Source organism: Lissotriton vulgaris, chromosome 1_1 (genome assembly GCF_964263255.1).
Source record: "Lissotriton vulgaris chromosome 1_1, aLisVul1.2, whole genome shotgun sequence".
Lineage (NCBI taxonomy): Eukaryota > Metazoa > Chordata > Amphibia > Caudata > Salamandridae > Lissotriton > Lissotriton vulgaris.
Window position 1 is genome coordinate 851,790,212 of NC_141685.1, and position 19,750 is coordinate 851,809,961.

The 19,750-nt window shown below is 46.0% G+C and overlaps 1 protein-coding gene across 1 annotated transcript in view; it reads left to right on the forward strand.

Moving 5' to 3' along the window:
- Nucleotides 1-19,750, forward strand: part of ARHGAP29 (Rho GTPase activating protein 29) — a 393,170-nt gene that overhangs the window by 232,687 nt on the left and 140,733 nt on the right. The window contains exons 4-5 of the mRNA XM_086957877.1: nucleotides 11,795-11,891; nucleotides 12,206-12,278. Coding sequence (XP_086814003.1) covers nucleotides 11,795-11,891; nucleotides 12,206-12,278 — 170 coding nt within the window. The remainder of the gene's footprint in view (nucleotides 1-11,794; nucleotides 11,892-12,205; nucleotides 12,279-19,750) is intronic.

Genomic DNA, 19,750 nt, shown 5'->3' on the forward strand with positions numbered 1-19,750 from the left:
TGCCTCCTACTGGTATGCTGGAGGGACAAAGCTGTTTAACATGGGCAACAAACATTTGCAAAACTAAAAGGTCTGCTAACCTTGTTCAAAGGTGAGGCAGTTTTGCTTCGCCAATGCTTGTTCAGCATGTCGGTTGGTATGAGTTTTGGTTTGTTGCCTTAGTTTTTGATACCGGAAGGGGGGCACCGGGATATTTTTCAGTTACGCCTGGAAACCCTGAGGATTGAACGTTGTTTTAGATACTCTTAATGACCAATACATATGACTGATGCAGTCTTCCTTTCCATGACCGCATTCTACTAGATTGTCCACGCTGAAGATCGTGCAAGCCCTTTAATTCCTAGGCCAAGGGTATTGGACAAAAGATGACTTTCTTGGGGATTATGTAGCATCTCGTACGTCTTTACATTTATAATGCATATGTATATGACATTGCTGGGTTGGCTATCATTTCCTGTCCAATCCCGATTTCCGGCACTGGCTTCTAGAAGAAGGATGTTAGTAATTGTCGAAGCCTACTCCACAGCTGATCCTCCTTATCATGATTGCTATGCTTAGAGTCCTCAAATGTGTGTATTTTTGCGGTTTCGATTGTTATAGTAACAGATTCGTATAGGACTGTACTGCCATATCCATAGGGCCTCACAGAGCTTTCAGCTACTTCTGTGCATGTCTCAAGGAGTCCCGCCACAGGTCGAAGTCTTTTTTCTGTTTGTGCAATATCATCAGTAAAGCGGGCATGGTTAATATATGCAGAGTATGTGTATATATATATATATATGTGTATGTATGTATTTGTATATATATGTATGTGTGTATATATATATATATATATATATGTGTATGTATGTATTTGTATATATATGTATGTGTGTATATACATATATATATGTATATGTATGTATGCATGTATGTAGCTCATAATCCTCACGGTCACGTTAGGAAAACAGCACTCGTGGGCACGTTGGTATTAAATCTCCTGTTTTTTTATTATTTCAGAGTCAACAAACGCGTTTCGGCTGCAAGCCTTCGCCAGTGTCGATTTTTGCACGCTGAGCAGCAGTGTTTTTAAGTCAGTATCACATGGTTAATACATAACATCAAAAGGGGACTTCAGCATACATGCAAAAAGGTCGCGCCATTTTGAAATGTGCAATTTAAACCAGTTGGTTTACCTACAATGCATACATCATTGACATTCTACATGGGCTTTGCACTGCTGATTGAAAATAATGCCGTGTATCGGCTTGTCATCCTGGTTGTTGGTATACCATCAAACAATCTCAAATATTTACAATAAATAACATAACATGAGATACTGGTAATTCACAGTGTGTCCACATATGTGGGTCTCGTTGTTTCGCCGTGGATCGGCAGGTAACTCCTGGATTACCTATACACAGGGGTTTGGATATGATATATCAGCCAACCTATTCGGGATGTGTTGTCCGGAGTATAATCATACTTCGGCTAGTGTCCCTCATTGCTATATTAACCATGTTACAAACACAACATCGTTATACATTTACAGAAAACCAGCAGATGCCTGTTGTGGTAGTTAGGTGCATTTCATCACATATTATTCACATATGTTTTCTGACCAAACCTTACTGAGCAAAACCTGATAGACCGTAAACAAGAGCACACACATGCTAAGATAAATGATGTAGGATGTAGCTATACTTGCTTCCTTTTCAAAAGTCAGACAGTTGTTACTCTGCACGTCACATATCCCTATCCATTGGGGATGACTATGCATGACAGGAAATATAAGTATATCAATTGTCATGGAGCTTGCTCTTTCTTATAGATTCAATGACTGTTCTAACTATTTTCCCAAGTGTAGCAAGTTCTTCTCCACTGTTAAGCCCTAATGGTGACTGTCATCAAATCGATAATGTATCTGGACTCCAAGCGTCTAAGTTGTTTCAGCCTGTCGCCCCCCCTCACATTCGCCGGAATGTAGTCAAGTCCAAAGTACTGTAACATATGTGGACACACTGTGAATCACCAGTATCTCATGTTATGCTATTTATTGTAAATATTTGAGATTGTTTGATGGTATACCAACAACCGGGATGACAAGCCGATACACTGCATTATTTTCAATCCGCAGTGCAAAGCCCATGTAGAATGTCAATGATGTATGCATTGTAGGTAAACCAACTGGTTTAAATTGCACATTTCAAAATGGCGCAACCTTTTTGCATGTATGCTGAAGTCCCCTTTTGATATGTATTAACCATGTGATACTGATTTAAAAACACTGCTGCTCAGCGCGTGAAAATAGACACTTGCAGCGGAAACGCGTTTGTTGACTCTGAAATAATTAAAAAACGGGAGATTTAATACCAACGTGCCCACGAGTGCTGTTTTCCTAACGTGACCGTGAGGATTATGAGCTACATGTGAATGCGGGGGTTCTGCCACCGCAGACTGCACCCACCCGCGAGTGTCCCGTCTCTTCGGCAGAACTTGGAGCTTGGGATATATATATATATATATATATATATATATATATATATATATATATATATATCTATATCTATATATATATCTCCCAAGCCAACTATGTGTAGTATCTGATCTCTGTTGTATGAATGCATAGTAGTCTGTCTTTTGTATTTTGTTGGATGCTGTCTGTTAATGTACTGAAACTGTTCAAATTGCAAGTTACATTCTTAAAGCTCTTCACACCCTGTGCAGCTCCAGAGGTGTGTATGTTGTTTATTTTCATGTGTACTATTGTGAGCTTGTTGGTACCCAACTATCTGTGCTGTCTGCACTGCTTTTGGGGAGTGCAAATTATATTGTCTGATGTGTTATGGTGACAGCTTATTGTACATTGGAGGGGAGTGTAAACCCACCTTATTGCTTCCATGTTGTGTTGTCTTACATTGGTGCATAATAGGTCAGTGATGGAGGTGTACTTCTGGGGTCTGACACCTTTTTCACAGGCCGGTTCCACAGACGTTATCAAGCAGTGATGTCCAATTTATCACATATTGAGGTTTGTGGTTATCCCTTTACAAGTCAAGTCAGGTCAAAATATGCTTTATTCGAGATTTCACTCATAAAAGCAAGAACAGTTTAAAAATACAATTAGATTATCAATCAATTACAATAAAAAGATAAAGCATATTATTTACAATTTATGACTCGGTGTACAAATCGAAATTTAGAGATGTCCTATATCAATAATTATTAATTAGAAAATATTTAAGAGGTAAAAAACGCCCAGTACTAACAAGTTTCTGAAACGAGCACTGGCGTTGCCAATAGGTCTCGCAGTAGGAAAGTTGGAGCTATTACAATTGCAAATAACAATGCCTTTTATTTTTGTTTTCATTTTAAAAACATAAAGGGATTTGTCATTTACAAAACCAATAGCTCCAACTTTCCTACTGCGAGACCTATTGTGCACTGCACAGTGTGGGTGAAAGTGGCACTGCGTGGGTGTGAGTGGCTTTGCGTGAGTGAGTGGCTTTGCGTGAGTGAGTGGCTTTGCGTGAGTGAGTGGCTTTGCGTGAGTGAGTGGCGTTGCGTGGGTGAGTGGCGTTGAATGTGTGAGTGGCGTTGCGTGGATGAGTGGCGTTGCGTGGATGAGTGGCGTTGCGTGGATGAGTGGCGTTGCGTGGATGAGTGGCGTTGCGTGGATGAGTGGCGTTGCGTGGATGAGTGGCGTTGCGTGGATGAGTGGCGTTGCGTGGATGAGTGGCGTTGCGTGGATGAGTGGCGTTGCGTGGATGAGTGGCGTTGCGTGGATGAGTGGCGTTGCGTGGATGAGTGGCGTTGCGTGGATGAGTGGCGTTGCGTGGATGAGTGGCGTTGCGTGGATGAGTGGCGTTGCGTGGATGAGTGGCGTTGCGTGGATGAGTGGCGTTGCGTGGCGTTGCGTGGATGAGTGGCGTTGCGTGGATGAGTGGGGTTGCGTGGGTGAGTGGGGTTGCGTGGGTGAGTGGGGTTGCGTGGGTGAGTGGGGTTGCGTGGGTGAGTGGGGTTGCGTGGGTGAGTGGGGTTGCGTGGGTGAGTGGGGTTGAGTGGGGTTGCGTGGGTGAGTGGGGTTGCGTGGGGTTGCGTGGGTGCGTGGGGTTGCGTGGGTGAGTGGGGTTGCGTGGGTGAGTGGGGTTGCGTGGGTGAGTGGGGTTGCGTGGGTGAGTGGCGTTGCGTGGGTGAGTGGCGTTGCGTGGGTGAGTGGCGTTGCGTGGGTGAGTGGCGTTGCGTGGGTGAGTGATGTTGTGTGGGTGAGTGTTGTGTTGCATGGGTGATAGTGGGCTTGCGTGGGTGTGAGTGGCGTTGCGTGTCTGAATGTGGTGCTGTGTGGGTGAAAGTGGCACAGAGCCTTTGATGTGGCCTGGCGCAGGAGAAATGCTGCTGCTGCTATTTAAATATAAAAAGTGTTTAAGGAGTCACGGCTGCCGAGAGTAACAAGGCAGTGCTGGGAGGGGGGCTGCGCACCAACTGAAGTGCTCTGGTTGCACGGCCTGCGGCCGTGTGAAGTGATAAGCCTTTGAAGTACACAGGCATGCTGTGACGGAGGTGTGAGAGGTCTGGCAGGGAACAGATGGCCTGGCAGTGAAGCAGGGGGCGGGGCAGCGCTGGGGAAGCCTGTGGGAGGGTGATTGATGACTTTGATGTGGGGAGGGAGGAGAGCCTTTTGCGAGCCTGCAGGAGAAATGCTGCCGATGCGCGTGCATGTTTAATCACGTGATTCACGTGAACTGCATGAAAACCGCGGGGCTGAAAGCCCTTGGTTTGACGATGATTTTCGCCACTTGAATTCTCGTTCCCTCAATGCGCTTGCGCGCATTGTAGGTCACGAGACCTAAAAATAACATGGATAGATTATACGGGCAGTTTACCTAGACAGAGAATAGTGAAATGACTAGCAATCTCTGTCTATTTGACCATACAGTTTACCCAGACAGAGAATAGTCAGGTGACTAGCAGTCTCTGTCTGATCGACCATGCCCATCCAAGGTATTTGGCAGTTGCTATTAATATCCATATCTCGCTACTGGTGCATATAATACACAAGGCAACTGTACTACTGGTAGTCCCTAAATTCTTGCACATCGGTTTTTAGCCATACACGTCTTGGGTCCAAGTAGGCGGTGCAAGAGAATAAGAAATGGCCCTTAGTTTCATTAGAGGAACCACAAACAGGGCAGCTAACATTCAGGCCACCTTCCCATTTAGCAGTCAGAGATCTGAGAGGTAGTGAACCTGCTCTCAATTGGAATAGAAGTTTTCGGTCACCAGGCCTAGTTATACTATCCCAGTAGGGTTCCAGGGAAGGGTACAACTTACCCTCTAAGAATCCTTCAGTCATAGATCCTAAGCTAGTGCTACTCCAACCCCGGGAGGCTACCCTTTCCCAATAAATTTCTTTTAAAGCACTTTTAGTAGGGAAAGTTGTTCCGGCTGGATCTGACCAAAGCGAACACATTCCAAGTTCATTCAAGATTGCTTTCAAGGAATTAAGCCACCTGTTTTTATGAAATATATCCGCTTTGATGATATCTAAAAACCACTCAGCATAATGAGAAAGCTCAGGCGTAGTCCAGAGCCTTCTCCAGTACAGAATTGGTCGAAGTCTGACCAAGTCTGTAACCGCTTTTCTACCCAGGTCGTACCTGAGGGGCAGCAAGGGAGTACTTTTCGGGACACCAGTTATAGACCGGAAGAATTTATTTTCCGAGATTTGTAGGGCAGCCACCTTCTCGAAACCCCATAGCTCAGCACCATGTAGTGCAGAGCCAAGAGCCTTTGCCTCATATACCTGCAAAGCAGGCTTTATAGGTTTCGTCAGGGACTTTCTATGCTCAGAACTAATAGCACCTGATAGTTGCCAATGCCTCAATGTAGCTAAATCTATGTTTGCTCCAACCGTTCTTATTTGAGATATGAATACCCAGATAGGTAAAAATGTTCACCACTTCTAAAGGCCGACCATTCATAATGATTTTAGATTTAAAACTGGGATGGGGATTAAAAATCATTAGTTTTGTTTTGGTGACATTGACCTCCAGTCCATGCTCACCACAAAATAGATCAAAGATAGCCAATGCTCGCTGAAGGCCACTTGTGGTTTTTGATAGGATGAGCGTATCGTCCGCGAACATTAACATTGGTATTTTAGTGCCAGCTAATGAAGGGGCATCCAACTCTGCTGATACCATGCGGGATACAACACCGTTAATAAACAGTGTAAAAAGAGTGGGGGCCATTGAGCAGCCTTGCCAAACGCCCCGCTCTACCGGGAAGTCCGCTGTCTCCAAGCCCTGTCCCCCCACTGGATTCTAGCAAATGTTGATTCATGAAGCCGCATTATCAGAGTCAATAAATCATCAGGAACACCCAGGTTCTTGAGGACAGACCACAACTTCGACCGCGGCACTAGATCGAAGGCAGCCCGCAAGTCGACAAAAGCCACATATAGGCTGCCTCCGCCCACCACCACGGTCTTACATTGCAGTAAGTTGAAGTGGAAAACCTGATCCACAGTACTTGTGGACCTACGGAATCCTGCTTGGAATGGTGACAGAGCATCGTTGTCTTCAGCCCAGTCAAGAAGCCTGTTCACAATCACACGCCCTATTATCTTTTGTATGGTATCAATAAGGCTAATCAGCCTGTAATTGCCGGGCTGGGATCGGTCACCTTTCTTAAACACTGGTATGATTACTGCTCCCTGCCAGGATATCGGTACCTCTGCACCCATAGCAATATTGTTGATAAGGAGGCAAATATACTCACACCAACGTTCTTTGTCATTAATAAAGACGTCGGCAGGAACACCATCCATGCCTGGTGCATGCCCGCTGTTCACGGTGCTCAAAGCCACCAGGATTTCTTCTAGACTAAAGAAATTATCTTTAAAGTGGGTATAGTTTATGTCCACTGTAGATGTAACCTGTTTTGTCTCAGCATACTGAGTTCTAAAAATTTTTACCCACTCTTCTTCCGGAACATTGTTATTTGGGGGTTCAGGTTTCCCCTCACCACCCCATTTAACAATGCTCCAGAACAGTCTAGAGTCTTTCTTATCACTAGCTCTTTTTAATTCGGACCAGTGATGCTTATCCCAGGCTTTCTTTGCGTTCGCTATACTGGCTTTATATTCCTTTCTAGCGGATTGAATAGCCATAGTATCCCTACCCTTTAGAGCAGTACCTAGGGCATTTCGTGCATCCCTACAATGGGCATTGTACCATTTTGCATTCTTGGGAACTCTCTCACCCTTGCGCTTTACAGGCTTCAAAAAGTAGTTTTTAATTACTGAAAGAAGAGTATCGTGGATTACAGCCAGGCCACTCAGCACAAAACTGGAAGGATTAATATGTTCCATGGCTGATATCGCTTTATCAGCTTCGATTTTGATATTATCCATGGCCTGTTGATTAGTTGCAACATTTATCCATCTCAACCTACGCATATCGTTAGTAGGGACAATTAGGGGTGGAACAAGGGCAGTAGAACAGCTGGTCCTGTTGGATAATGACCACCATTTATGCTTTATACACAGAGGATTGTGGTCACTCTCGCTCCTCCACACAACCTCCATGTCACGTAACAGCGGCTATAGTTTCAGTCTACTGAGTACGTAATCTATTCTGCTCGTGTGCCGCCCATTGTCAAATGTCATGGACCCATTTTTGTCACTTGACGTCCTACCATTTAATGCTCTTAGACCTTTCTCAAAACATAAGGCATTCATATTAATCACATCCTCAGTCCAGCGCCCAACTGGTTTCAACTCTTATTTTGGGACCTCCCAATGCCAATCTTCCTCATCCCCAAGGAAATCATCGTCTGTGCCAAGGGTTCAAATGTTCGATTAAAGTCACCTGCAATGACAATATGATTGTCTTGGGAGTAGGTATCAAGTAGGGAGCCCAAGGCCGCCAACACCTCTGACCTCCCACCCCTATATCTCCTCACATATACATTGTAGATGTCTAATGTTCCCAAAATATCAGAATTCATTGTGATTAGTTGAATGTCTCTGTGGCTAGTTTCTTTTACTTTGACATCTAGTTTTAGTGACTGCCGAACCCAAATGGTTAGACCGCCCATTGGTCTTCCCCTTGGGCCTTTTAAAGCTGGTACAAAGTAATTCAAGTATCCTTGAGCAAAGGATGGTTCACATGACCAGGTCTCCTGAAATATACATAGATCAAAAGAATTAACAAATCGAACCCACTCTCCAGAGTCCAGTTTAGAACCCAGGCCTGCAATGTTCCATGAGAAGAGTTTCCCCACATTGTCCACGATGCCATCCGGGTCCATCAATAAAGGATTCACAACACTTTCTTCTAGTAATTCCTGTTCAGTTCCAGCCAACATACCTTCGTGGCTGATACCATCAGTAACATCTACTTTCACGGAGGTATTCTCAATGTTAGTACCCACTATAGAAACAACAGCACCCACATCAGACTCCGACTTTGTGATGGAATGGGACGGCAGCTTGGAGGATTAATTCTTCTTGCTATTAACCAGAGGGATTGCGTCACCTGTTAATCTTCCTTGGGACATACAAGTAACGTTAGAAAAACCAAAATCCTCAACAATAGAAGTGCAGGTTATATTTAGCTCAGCCAGATCATTGAACATACCACTGCCTGCCCTCTCAAGTCAATCGCATTCATTCAGGTCTGACAGTGCCGCAAATCTATTTTCAACGCTGATTCCCCATTCGCTAGGTTGTGCAACCCTACCCCAGTTATTTGTTACCGAGTTCCATTTTGTCTTTAAAATGCTTGGATTTACTGTACTACCTCTCCTATAGAAAAAATCCAAGATTAGCGGAACAATCTCGGTACTCCTACGTTGCAGGGGAACTATATATCTTAGAAGCTCGGGGAGTACTTCTGGGCTTAGGAAATGCAGAACTACACAGTCTCCTTTTAGTTTTTTCGCGCTGTTCCCTATCCAGTCCACCCGTCTTGCCATGGTGATTTCCCCTGCTAGCGGTTGTTTTCCCCTCGGAGATATCATCATATTATTACATAGCCAGTGGTATGCTTTGTTAATCAAAGAAGAAGTAGATTCTACTTGACCTGGTTTTAGGGGCGGTACATTGGCCAGGACCAGAACAAGAGGAGAGGCCTCTACAATAAGTTGAACCAGGCATTGGTCTACACCAATCCCTGTAGAATTTGGTGGTAAATCTTTATTGGCTGTTACCCGGGCACCTTTGTCTACTGACTGCTGAGTAGGAGGCGGAACTGGTATCACGTCATCATTACCCCCTGTCTCACCCCTAGGGGTATTTGTCAATGATACAACCCTATTTGTGACAAAGTTGGTATGTTACCCACCTCCTCCACTGTCTTGTTAATCAGTCCCCCTAATCTATTTGCTTCAGCTGTTAATAGGTCAATTTTGGCTACCAATGGTTTAATTATAGATTTCATCTTGGAGTCAATCATGCTCACTAGCTTATTAATCAATTCATCACCTAATATCTCCTTCTCGCCTTTTTCCCCGTTCGCCTCTGTTATGACTGTGGCTTTCGGTGAAGATGCTGTTCTTTTTCTACTGGAGCGTAACCCACCCAGTTTGCTCTGACCCTTTCTGCATGCTCTAATAGCTCTAGTCGCAGGCACAGACACAGGGGGAGGAGAGTCATCTTCTATCGTGTTTAACTGGTCACCTGGGTCATTGTCTAGATCAACAGCAGAGGATATATTCAAATCAAGATTAACATTAGGGCTTATCTCGGTGACTGAAGTATCACTACTATGTACCTGTACCGGAACTTCTAACACAGTAGGATCTAGCAGAGAACTCTGCGCAGAGGTGACAGGTGGGGAGCTCAATCCCAACGATATACATCTTGTGCTATTTATTTTACTCACAACCTGGACCAGGTAATTGTCTATAGTATTAGGTACAGATGAAGACCTTTGTTTGGACATGTTGAAAACAGTTGGTTAATAGTCAACTAGGAGTAATCACCCCCAAAGCCAAGTAAACAAAAAGCGTTTACCAATTGGATAAATCAACAGACTTCAGGGATATGTTGACAAAGATATTACTTACTTGAGGGGTAGCAATGATATACCTCGACAAAAACGGGCAGGGATCCTGGCCCAGCCCAGTTACGGTCAGTCACGGACTGTCACAGACTGTCCTCCCTTTGTCCGGGCTTCGTCCGGCACGTCTCGCGGGACGAGGGACCTGACGCTGCTTTAAGCGCCTCCTGGCGCGCTCAGTGGTGGCGTCGACGTTGTGCCCCGAGGAATCCTGGGGATTGTGGTCTTTCGTGGGACCGGCAGAGCCAAGTCCGGCCGGTCGTTCGCGATGGTTGTAGGCGGAACCAAGCCCGGCCGTGAATCAGGGAGCTAGGAATGCAGCAGCGAGCCCCGGTAGCAGGACGGTGAACTTCAAGCGACTCTGCACCGGACGCTGCTTTAAGCGCCTCCTGGCGCGCTCAGTGATGGCGTCGGCTTTGTGCCCCGAGGGATCCTGGGGATTGTGGTCTTTCGTGGGACCGGCGGAGCCAAGCCCGGCCGGTTGTTCGCGGTGGTTGTAGGCTGAGGCAAGCCCGGCCGTGAATCAGGGAGCTAGGAATGCAGCAGCCCTTTACCTCATTGCCATTATGTTTGAGTGTCTTTGGTTACCTAGGCATTAGATCATGGGTATTAGAAACATCTTCCTAGGGTTGCAAAGTGGTCTATGGGGTGCCCGAGGGCCGCATTGATGCCAGCAGGATGTCTTTGCGGGAAAAGGGGTAAGCTGGGCATAGTCGAAGCGAAGCATGTACATGGTGTAGTCATGGAGTTATTTTGAGGGTTTCATTCCGTACTACCCTCAGAATTAAGCCCCTAGTCCCTCGAAGAGTCATAGATTTGACAATATTGTGGTATGGTGTATCTGAGCCGCTATCCCTCTACCACATCTTGGGGTAAGCCTTCTCTCCATGCTAATGCTACTTTGGGAAAGTTGACTGTAACAAGGAAGCAACTTGATTATTGAATTAGAATTAAATAGAATTGCTCAATGGGAAACCAGAAAACTTGTGATCAATCCCTGCTCCCCACTTTGCCAAATTGAGTGATCCTAGGCAATTTCATTATTTCACTTTGCCTCCTTTTTCTTAGAGCACCTTGAAATACATGAGTTCTGGATGGACGCTGTACAAAACCTTTCCTTGAATTTGACTTAATAAACTATAATGTTGTCCATATATGATAACCCAAGCCACCCAGCGGGGTCCACATGACATTGACTTGCCTCTTAGTTCACATTTGGCATTGTCATGGGGGGTATGGGGGGGGGGGGGCAATAACGTTTCTGTGTTCATTTTTTAAAACTATCTCTTCTTAATGCATTGATATATATTGATGTACTAAGGTAAAGTCAGCATGTTAATGAAATACATTTTTATGAATTTGTATCACGTTTATGAATTTTGAATAGGATTTATCATATGTGTAGACCTTTGATGCTAGATATCTTAAAAGCAAATGTTTTGCTAAAGTCAGTGGTACGGGACACACTTGCTTCTTTTCTTTTACTTGATGTAGGTGTAAATAAACACTTAACCGTTTATTTAACGTCACGTATTTACATTAGCACAGTGCGGTCGTTCAGCAGGCATGATTGTGATGGTCAGGATGGCCGCACGCGTACTTTGAGTATCACTGCATTAGATACACCATCATGTGCAATACAACCTCAGAGAAAGGCGCCTCACTGTCACAAGAAAGACGGTTGTTATTATAGCAAATAAATGACCCTGGTTCCTAAGTACATGCTGTATCTTCTCTTTTCATCCTTGCAGCTGTGAACTTTAAAGAAATTAATGAAGAAAACAAGAGGGAGAACTTCAGCGAAGTATTTTCTTCTATCGACATACTAGCATTCACCTTTGGTAACGTGTAAGTATCAGGCTAAATCTTTGGGTCCTCCCAGTGCTTTAAAGGTGGTAAACCCGTGGGGAAAATGGAAAAAAACACAACTGCGTGCATAATGTCTCTGTTAGTGTGTCTAGTGTGCAAGTGTTTTTTTTTTTTAACTAAATGATCACTACCCGTAAAACCTGTTTGAACGAGAGTTTGAGTTTAAAGCGGAAACCCCAGTCCCCGCTAGTTTCTAATTTTATTTTGACACGCGTCAATGTTACATTTATAGAGAAAGCCAAAACTGCCCCTCACTAGCACTCAGTGTCCTGTTTTTGTTCTTTTACTGGCAGAGTTTCAGACTTCCTTATGGGAGATGTAGACAATGGATCCTCGCTGGGATTTCCTGTGTCTCGCAGAAGTCGGGTAGGTTTTGTTTTTGTCTGTTTTCTGGGTAATGAATCTGCGAAACACTTGCTGAGTCATATTTATCTGGCCTCGCACATTAAAGTAGGCCGTTGATGTTTTAAAAAACATATATTTGTCCGCATAGAGATTATCTGTGCATGATTTACCTATTGTATCTTGAATGCTTTATTTCAGTGCTTATTAATTTTTCTGTCTGTTTTGATATTTTAAAAATCCGTATTTATTTTATCATCGAGACTGATCTTTTTCCCCGATCTCTGTGTAACATCACCTAGGAGTCGTGAAGAACAGACAGTAATTTCAAATTAAACAATTGACTCTGCGAACCATTATTTGCGATTGACTAACTGTAAAGCTATGTAATCTTGGGGCACTCCAATCAAAGGTTAACATTGATCTGCTGTCGACAATTTGTACTTTAAACTGAAAAGTATGTTCAGTTTGCAATAATCCAGAAAGAAGACTAACACAGATAATTGATGGGGAACCATGTACTTTGTGAGGAAAATTGTATTTTTTAATATAGGTTGTAGAACAAAATGTAAGTCTCAGTATATAAGTACCGGGTAATGCTAGAGGGTGGAGCTTTGCAAAAAGGACTGTGGTACATCTGGCTAGAAGTTACAGGCTGACCTGTGGCAAGAAGTCGAAACGCGAAGCAGATCAGAGGCAAATAAATTCCTGACCAGCGCACTGGAATTAACATGCACCGCCCAGCTATGGGATACAAATTTGCCATTTAAACAGGCACTAAACAAAGCCGCTAAATTTCATTCATTGCTCATTGACAGGAAATCTTCTCCCATCGCTCCCACTCTTGCAGCCCTGCCAAGTGTCACACATCCGGTGTGACACTAACGCATTTTTAGTTACATTACCGCATGTTAAAGGATTGTCACGTAAATAAGCGTATTTAAAAGCTAAGTGCATTATCAGTATTTGAGGTTGTCACTGTCAAGCCGGACTGTCAAGACTGATTTAAACCGAGTCTGTGGCAGCTCCAGCAGGCTTGGAATTCAGCTGAGCTAAGGCAGCTTTAGTACAATGTATCCTGGTTGAATGTAACTGCCCAGCCCCGGCTCGGCTCTTACTGGCAGGCTGATGTCATCACAGTGAGACGTCACTACAGAAGCGCGCGCAGTTTATTTTGGGCGCTCAATGCGGCTGGATAGTTTGCGGGCGGCGCAGCATTTCATCATCTTTAGCGGTAGGGCGGCCTATAACTACAGCACCGTCCGCCGGCTTTCATCTGCTCGGGCACCACATGCTAGCTATTGTTATTACCGCCCCCTTTGAATCATGAAATATCTTACTGTAGCCGACCGTCGCGGAGAGAAGTCAGTGACACCGGGGACCGCCTGGACAGACTGGAGGTGGAGGGCCCTTCTTCTGTGAGGTTAGTGATTTTGCTGTCGCCATATGTACAACTGGTCGTGGTCAGTGGGAGAGAGAGCCTGTGTGCGCGAAGTTGAGATGCTGGCTGAGCCCCCACCCCCACGTGCAGCTCCCTTCCACTGTACCTTGGTTATGTCTCCTCTGTGAATCCTTGGGAGAGGTTACTGGGCTCTGAAGCGACTGGAAAGGTTTTTTATTGCTTGGTAGAGGAGCCCCCCACCCACCCCCTCATTGGGCCTCCTTGTTTGTTCAGAGCGTTACTCTTCCTCACAAGTAGAGGAAAAGAGATAAGAAGCAGCACATGAAGGCCACGGCGGATCTTTCACATCAGATGCCTTCCAAGACACCTTCTAACAAATGCACTCCAACCTAGACTTATTCTGAGTTTGCCTATGCCCTCGTTACTCACACAGTACGTCTCTGCTTTGTTTTTCAGTTTCGTTATAGCTCTGGTCACTGGTGGCTGTTGAATGAGACTGAGTCACTCAGCTGATTATAATGACATTTTGAACCTCTTCCAAGCTGCTTTATCTAATTTCTATAATTTTAGCTAGTCTGATCAATGGAAGTTGTTTATATTTCTTACGTTTTGCAGCAGTTAACTTAGGTTCTCGTTCCTCAAATGTGTGCAATTTCTGATATTATTGTTTCCCTCCTCTTCATTGCTTCATTTTGCTGACGAGACAGTGTCACTCATAGTCATTGAAATGTCACTCATAATTACTCTAAAATTATTAAAATGTCAAACATAGCAATCTGAAACCTTGGCAGCTATGCTCTTGGGTTGTGATTAACAGCTATAAATTACTTACTCCGGCGCTTTATCTGGATTCTACATACTCAGTTTTCATCAAAAAAAGGTTGATGGCTCTAAGATTCGGAAAATATTCAATGATGGCCGATGCACCAGCCTGGAAACATCCGGGAACCGTAACACACAACGCAATTTCCTATGCACACACAAATCAATTAAGGTACAAATTGTATTTTAAACAGACATCAATAAATTTCATCCTAGAAAATAATTGTTTCCGCTTCTTTTGTTTGAGCAATATTCTGCTGTTTTATTGCCCAAAAACCTTTTCGCCAGCCGACACGTGTTTCGTCAGAGTACAGATTGCTCTGACTCTTCAGGGCTTTCTTGCAATGATGGCGAATATTGTAATCCCACTTAACCGGTGATAATTCCAACCCGGTAAGGGTATCATGTACGTTCAACGGTTGTAATTAATCCTCTCACGAATCTTCGGTATCTTTAATTGGGACGCAGTCACAATATTCAAATTACGTGCTCCAATGCGGGCGAGGGAATCCCCTCATAACGTGTAGGCGTTACTATATTAGGTCCGTATGTCCCTGGACCTTAAACAGTATTAAGCCGCGAATCCAGCGGTCTGCCTTTCCAGTCTCCTCGATGAATGCGGGAACCGTAACCTGTCGGCTTTGTGGTCACATCAAAGAGGACATAATTCATATCATTTGTCATTGTACAAAGTTGAAACAGGAGCGATCGCTCCTTTTAAAGAATTATTTTCTGATTAAGGGATTGCGCGGTTATTGGCTGCTTGGACTCTATGGACTCACAAATTAACTGTAAAATTGTAAGGTTTCTGCTTGCTTTTGAAAAACATCTGAAAGCAAACTAATACCTTTAAACCGTATTTTGTTATGATATTTTTATTCTCTTTGTCTGTTTTAACTTCTATTTATGAGTATTGGATTTTACCTTGATGCAAATCTTGAATATTATTTTATAATTAATTTTATATTTAAACATTGTTTCAGAAGTGCAAAGTAATTTGTTATGGTTTTAATTAACTAAACAATAACGTTTTTGAACAATACAGGCTGCTGTGCTCTTTTGGCCAAAATGCTACTTTACCCGTGTTCATCTCCACCCCTCCTGCAGGGGGGGTGGGGTCTAGTACCACCACTCACATGTATGCACATCATCTTGCCTCCAATGCAGTGAATTGGTCTTAACCTGGAGCGAGGTAACACCTGATCCTGACTGAGCATCTCCTACTGACCATACAGTATGCACCTCTTCATCTTAAGGGCTAACAGTCTGGGGTCTTCACCTAAGCGCAGCAGCAAGAATACATGGTTACGCACACTTTAGAATCACAGTACTCAGCACATTTGGATTTCATTTAAAAATGCAGTGCAATTACAGCCCCTAAAGGCATCACAGATGATCACAGGATTAAGTAAATACAGTCAGACACCCTAGCAGGAGTGTCTAGCCAATTAAATCCACTTTGCTTATGACATCACCTTAAACCAGTACTTAAGATGGAACACCAGTCCCTTGAAAAGAAACAACCATTAATAATTGCATTTCGGTGCAATTACACTTTTCACCTCCAGGGGATGCCCTTCTCCAGACATCCCCCACTCAGCCCTTTCCTCCTTGATGCAGCTATCAAAACACCCTCAGCTGAAGAACGAAAGTTCCAGCCCAGAAGGTGTTAAATGCAGGTTGATCCCTGGAGGGGTTATTCTTTTCAAATCCCCAGGACACCTAGGGTGAATTGTCATCTTCGCGCTGGGGGAGACTGCGTCGCTCCTGCAGCTCCCCCGGCACCTTTACACTCATGTGGTGGTGACCCCGTCCTCCTGGGGCCACCGTAAGCAAAGAACACTGTTAGCTTTGCAGGCCGGTCCTGGCCTGCAAGGCATTGTGGGCTTGTTTGCATACTTGATGAGCGGCTCTCTCGCTGCGCCTGGGAGAGCCGCGATGTGGGCCTCCGGCTGCTTCTAGGGCCTCGGTGGGGGGCCCGGTCCCACCTGGACCCCCAGGTAAGGGGATGCGGCGCGGGGAACCCACCCCCGACCGTTCTGTGCTTTGGTCTGGGGCCCTGGTCCCACCGGGACTCCAGCAGGCTCTCCACGTTCGTTGGAGGGCAGTCCGGGGAGCCCACCCCCGGCTCCCTGCTCGGCCCGCACCATGGTGTGCGACCGCGGGAGCCGGCCTTTCAGTTCTCATCTGCCGAGGAGACCAGCGCGGCTCCCGCTGGCCTCTAGGGAGTGCAGCGGCTTTCCCCCCTCCTTCCTCCTGACATCTGGGCCCGGGGATGGGGTCCCGGGCCCCCGGACTCGTTCAGGGGGTGGGGGGGCGCGATGGCGTTCCCCCTCACCCAGGCGCCTCGGGGATGGGGTCCCGGACTCCTCCTCCCATCTTCTTGGTGTGGGGCGCGACGGCACCTCCCGCCCCTGTCTCCTCACACGGGGCCCGGAGTTGGGCACCCAGGCCTCTCTTCCCGCACCACTTCACGGGGAGCGCGACGGCGCTCCCCGCGCATGTTTTCGGCGGGGGCCAGGATGGGCTCCTGGCACCCCGCGGGGGCATTTTCACGGGGTGCGCAATGGCGCACCCCGGCTTTATTTCTTTGGGGTGGCAGCCCCCGGGACCTGACCCATCCCAGGGGCATGATTGCGACCGGCGGCGGAGCCCCAAGCACTTCGTCGTCGGTTCCAGGCAGGGTCAAAGGTCGCCTACCTTCTCGGGGGCATATCTCGGCCCCCTTGTGTCAGATTTCCCCATTTTCACGTTTTCTCGCTCCTCGTGTGTCCCCCAGCCACTGGGAGCACTCACTTTGAAAACCAGTCCGAAGACCAGTCCACATCACTCACCTCCGAACCAAAACAGCACTCTCACAACCTTTGCGCCTGGAACCCAATCACCACTGAAGACACCATCCGCCTGATGAACTCCATCCACTCAGGCTCACCAACCGACCCATGTCCCCACCACATCTTCAACAAAGCTGACTCCATCATCGCACCCCATCTCCGCGATGTCATCAACTGTTCCTTCAACACTGCTACCTTCCCGGAAAGCTGGAAACATGCCGAACTCAGCACCCTTCTGAAGAAACCCACAGCAGACCCCTCTGAACTTAAGAACTACCGCCCCATCTCACTCCTCCCCTTCCCGGCCAAAGTCATCGAAAAAGCCGTCAATAGTCAACTCGCCGCCTTTCTTGAATCCAACAACTCCCTCGACCCATCACAGTCCGGATTCCGAGCCAAACACAGCACCGAAACCGCCCTCATCGCAGCTACAGACGACATCCGAACGTTACTGGACAACGGAGAAACAGTTGCCCTCATCCTACTTGACCTCTCCGCTGCCTTCGACACAGTCTGTCATAGCACCCTTATACAACGCCTCAGCAACGTTGGAATACAAGAAAAAGCTCTGGACTGGATCATCTCATTCCTCGCCGGAAGAACCCAGAGAGTCCGACTCCCCCCCATTCAAATCAGAGGCCACCAAAGTCATCTGCGGCGTACCACAAGGATCATCTCTGTCCCACCCTCTTCAACGTTTACATGAGTCCCCTCGCATCCATCGCGCGACAACACAACCTCAACATCATCTCCTACGCAGACGACACCCAGTTGATCCTCTCCCTCACCAAAGACCCAAATACCGCCAAAACCAATCTACACAAAGGAATGAAAGAAGTAGCCGAATGGATGAAGAACAGCCGTTTAAAACTAAACTCTGACAAAACGGAAGTCTTCATTTTAGGTTCATCCCCCTCTTCCTGGGACGACTCATGGTGGCCACCGGCCCTGGGTACAGCACCCATACCTACAGATCACGCACGTAACTTGGGCTTCATCCTAGACTCCTCCCTATCGATGACCAGACAAGTCCATGCCGTCTCATCTTCATGCTTCAACATCCTACGCTTGCTCAAAAAAATCTTTTTGGGATCCCCACCGGGGGTGTCCTCCTTCCGACTGCCCATTGCACCAGGCTCCAGCACCTTTCGCCTCTGCAGACCACACCCAAGAGAGTGCTTCTCTTCCTGTGCAAGTACTTTTTAAAAGTTGAGTAGGGGGCCTGGCAGGAAGTCTCTGTGTCCTATCACACAGTGACACATCACTTCCCTGCCCCCTCCCTCCTTCTTGTCCAGCCTCTGGGTTGTTCAAAATGGAGTCGTCCAGTGTCTCTGGCCACATGGCCTCTGAAACCCAACTCCTTCCCCCCCTCACTGCCTTTACGTAGTTCAGCTTTGTAGTTCAGCTTAGTGCCTGGCACCCAGCGACAGCAGTTGATGGATTGGCTTTTAGCTCCACCTATCTTTTCTCCTTGGAGGGAAGGTCTTCGCTATGGGAAGAAAGGTAGTTAATCTAACCTACGATGGCCAGACCCAGCCAGGGACTCGGAGAAATATGAAATTTCTGGACAACCCAAAAGCAGTACAAATATGACTTTGGACTTTGCAGAATACTAATTTTCACTTCTGCTACACTGGATATTTGTGCGTGTCTGGAATCTGTAGGCTTTGTGGAAGTCATTTTAGCCATGGGCCCCACATCCCCATAGGGAAATATTGAAGTGAAAACACAGTAAGACACACTGACTTTCCCTGGCATGTTTCTTATCAGTGTATAAAGCCGATTCCATGTCACCACCCAATTCTGCATAAGTCCTGCCACACCATTCACTCAGTAGCTGCTCCTGGACTGCGCACTCTAGGAATCTCCCCTGCGCAGCCCCTACACGTGTGCATGTAACCAGCACGGTGCCCCATACTCCAGCTGCTGCGCAGCGGCCTGTTCAAGCCAGGGGGACACCAGTAAAATCTCCATGAAGTCTCCTTCATTATGAGTTCACTGGGGGTGAGTCCCAGATTGAAGCTCCCCACATTAAAAGCTCAATAATTAGGTGCTCAAAAAGCGAAAAATCCGGGCGGCCCATAGTGTCAGAACCACCTTCTAACATATAGAGATATAGATATCTATAGATAGATTGATATGTGTACGCAGTAGTGGTCGCCATTGTGTAGTTCTTGTTAGGTCAGACTTCATTGGAAAAATGTTTTTTGTTTCGCTAATGACTCTGGTGCTGTCTGACGAATCCTCCTGAAACTTTCCAAACAAAAATATCATCCACCTCTGTTCCTTACTGGAACGTTTTGGGATGATCTGTCTAGCAAGAAAAAGGGGGATCCCAAAGGTTTTTCCCATGCAAATTCCATAGGGTATTTTAGACAATGATACAGAAAAACCTACTGATCAGAATTGCACCAAATTTGACAGAGAGCTAGATCTTT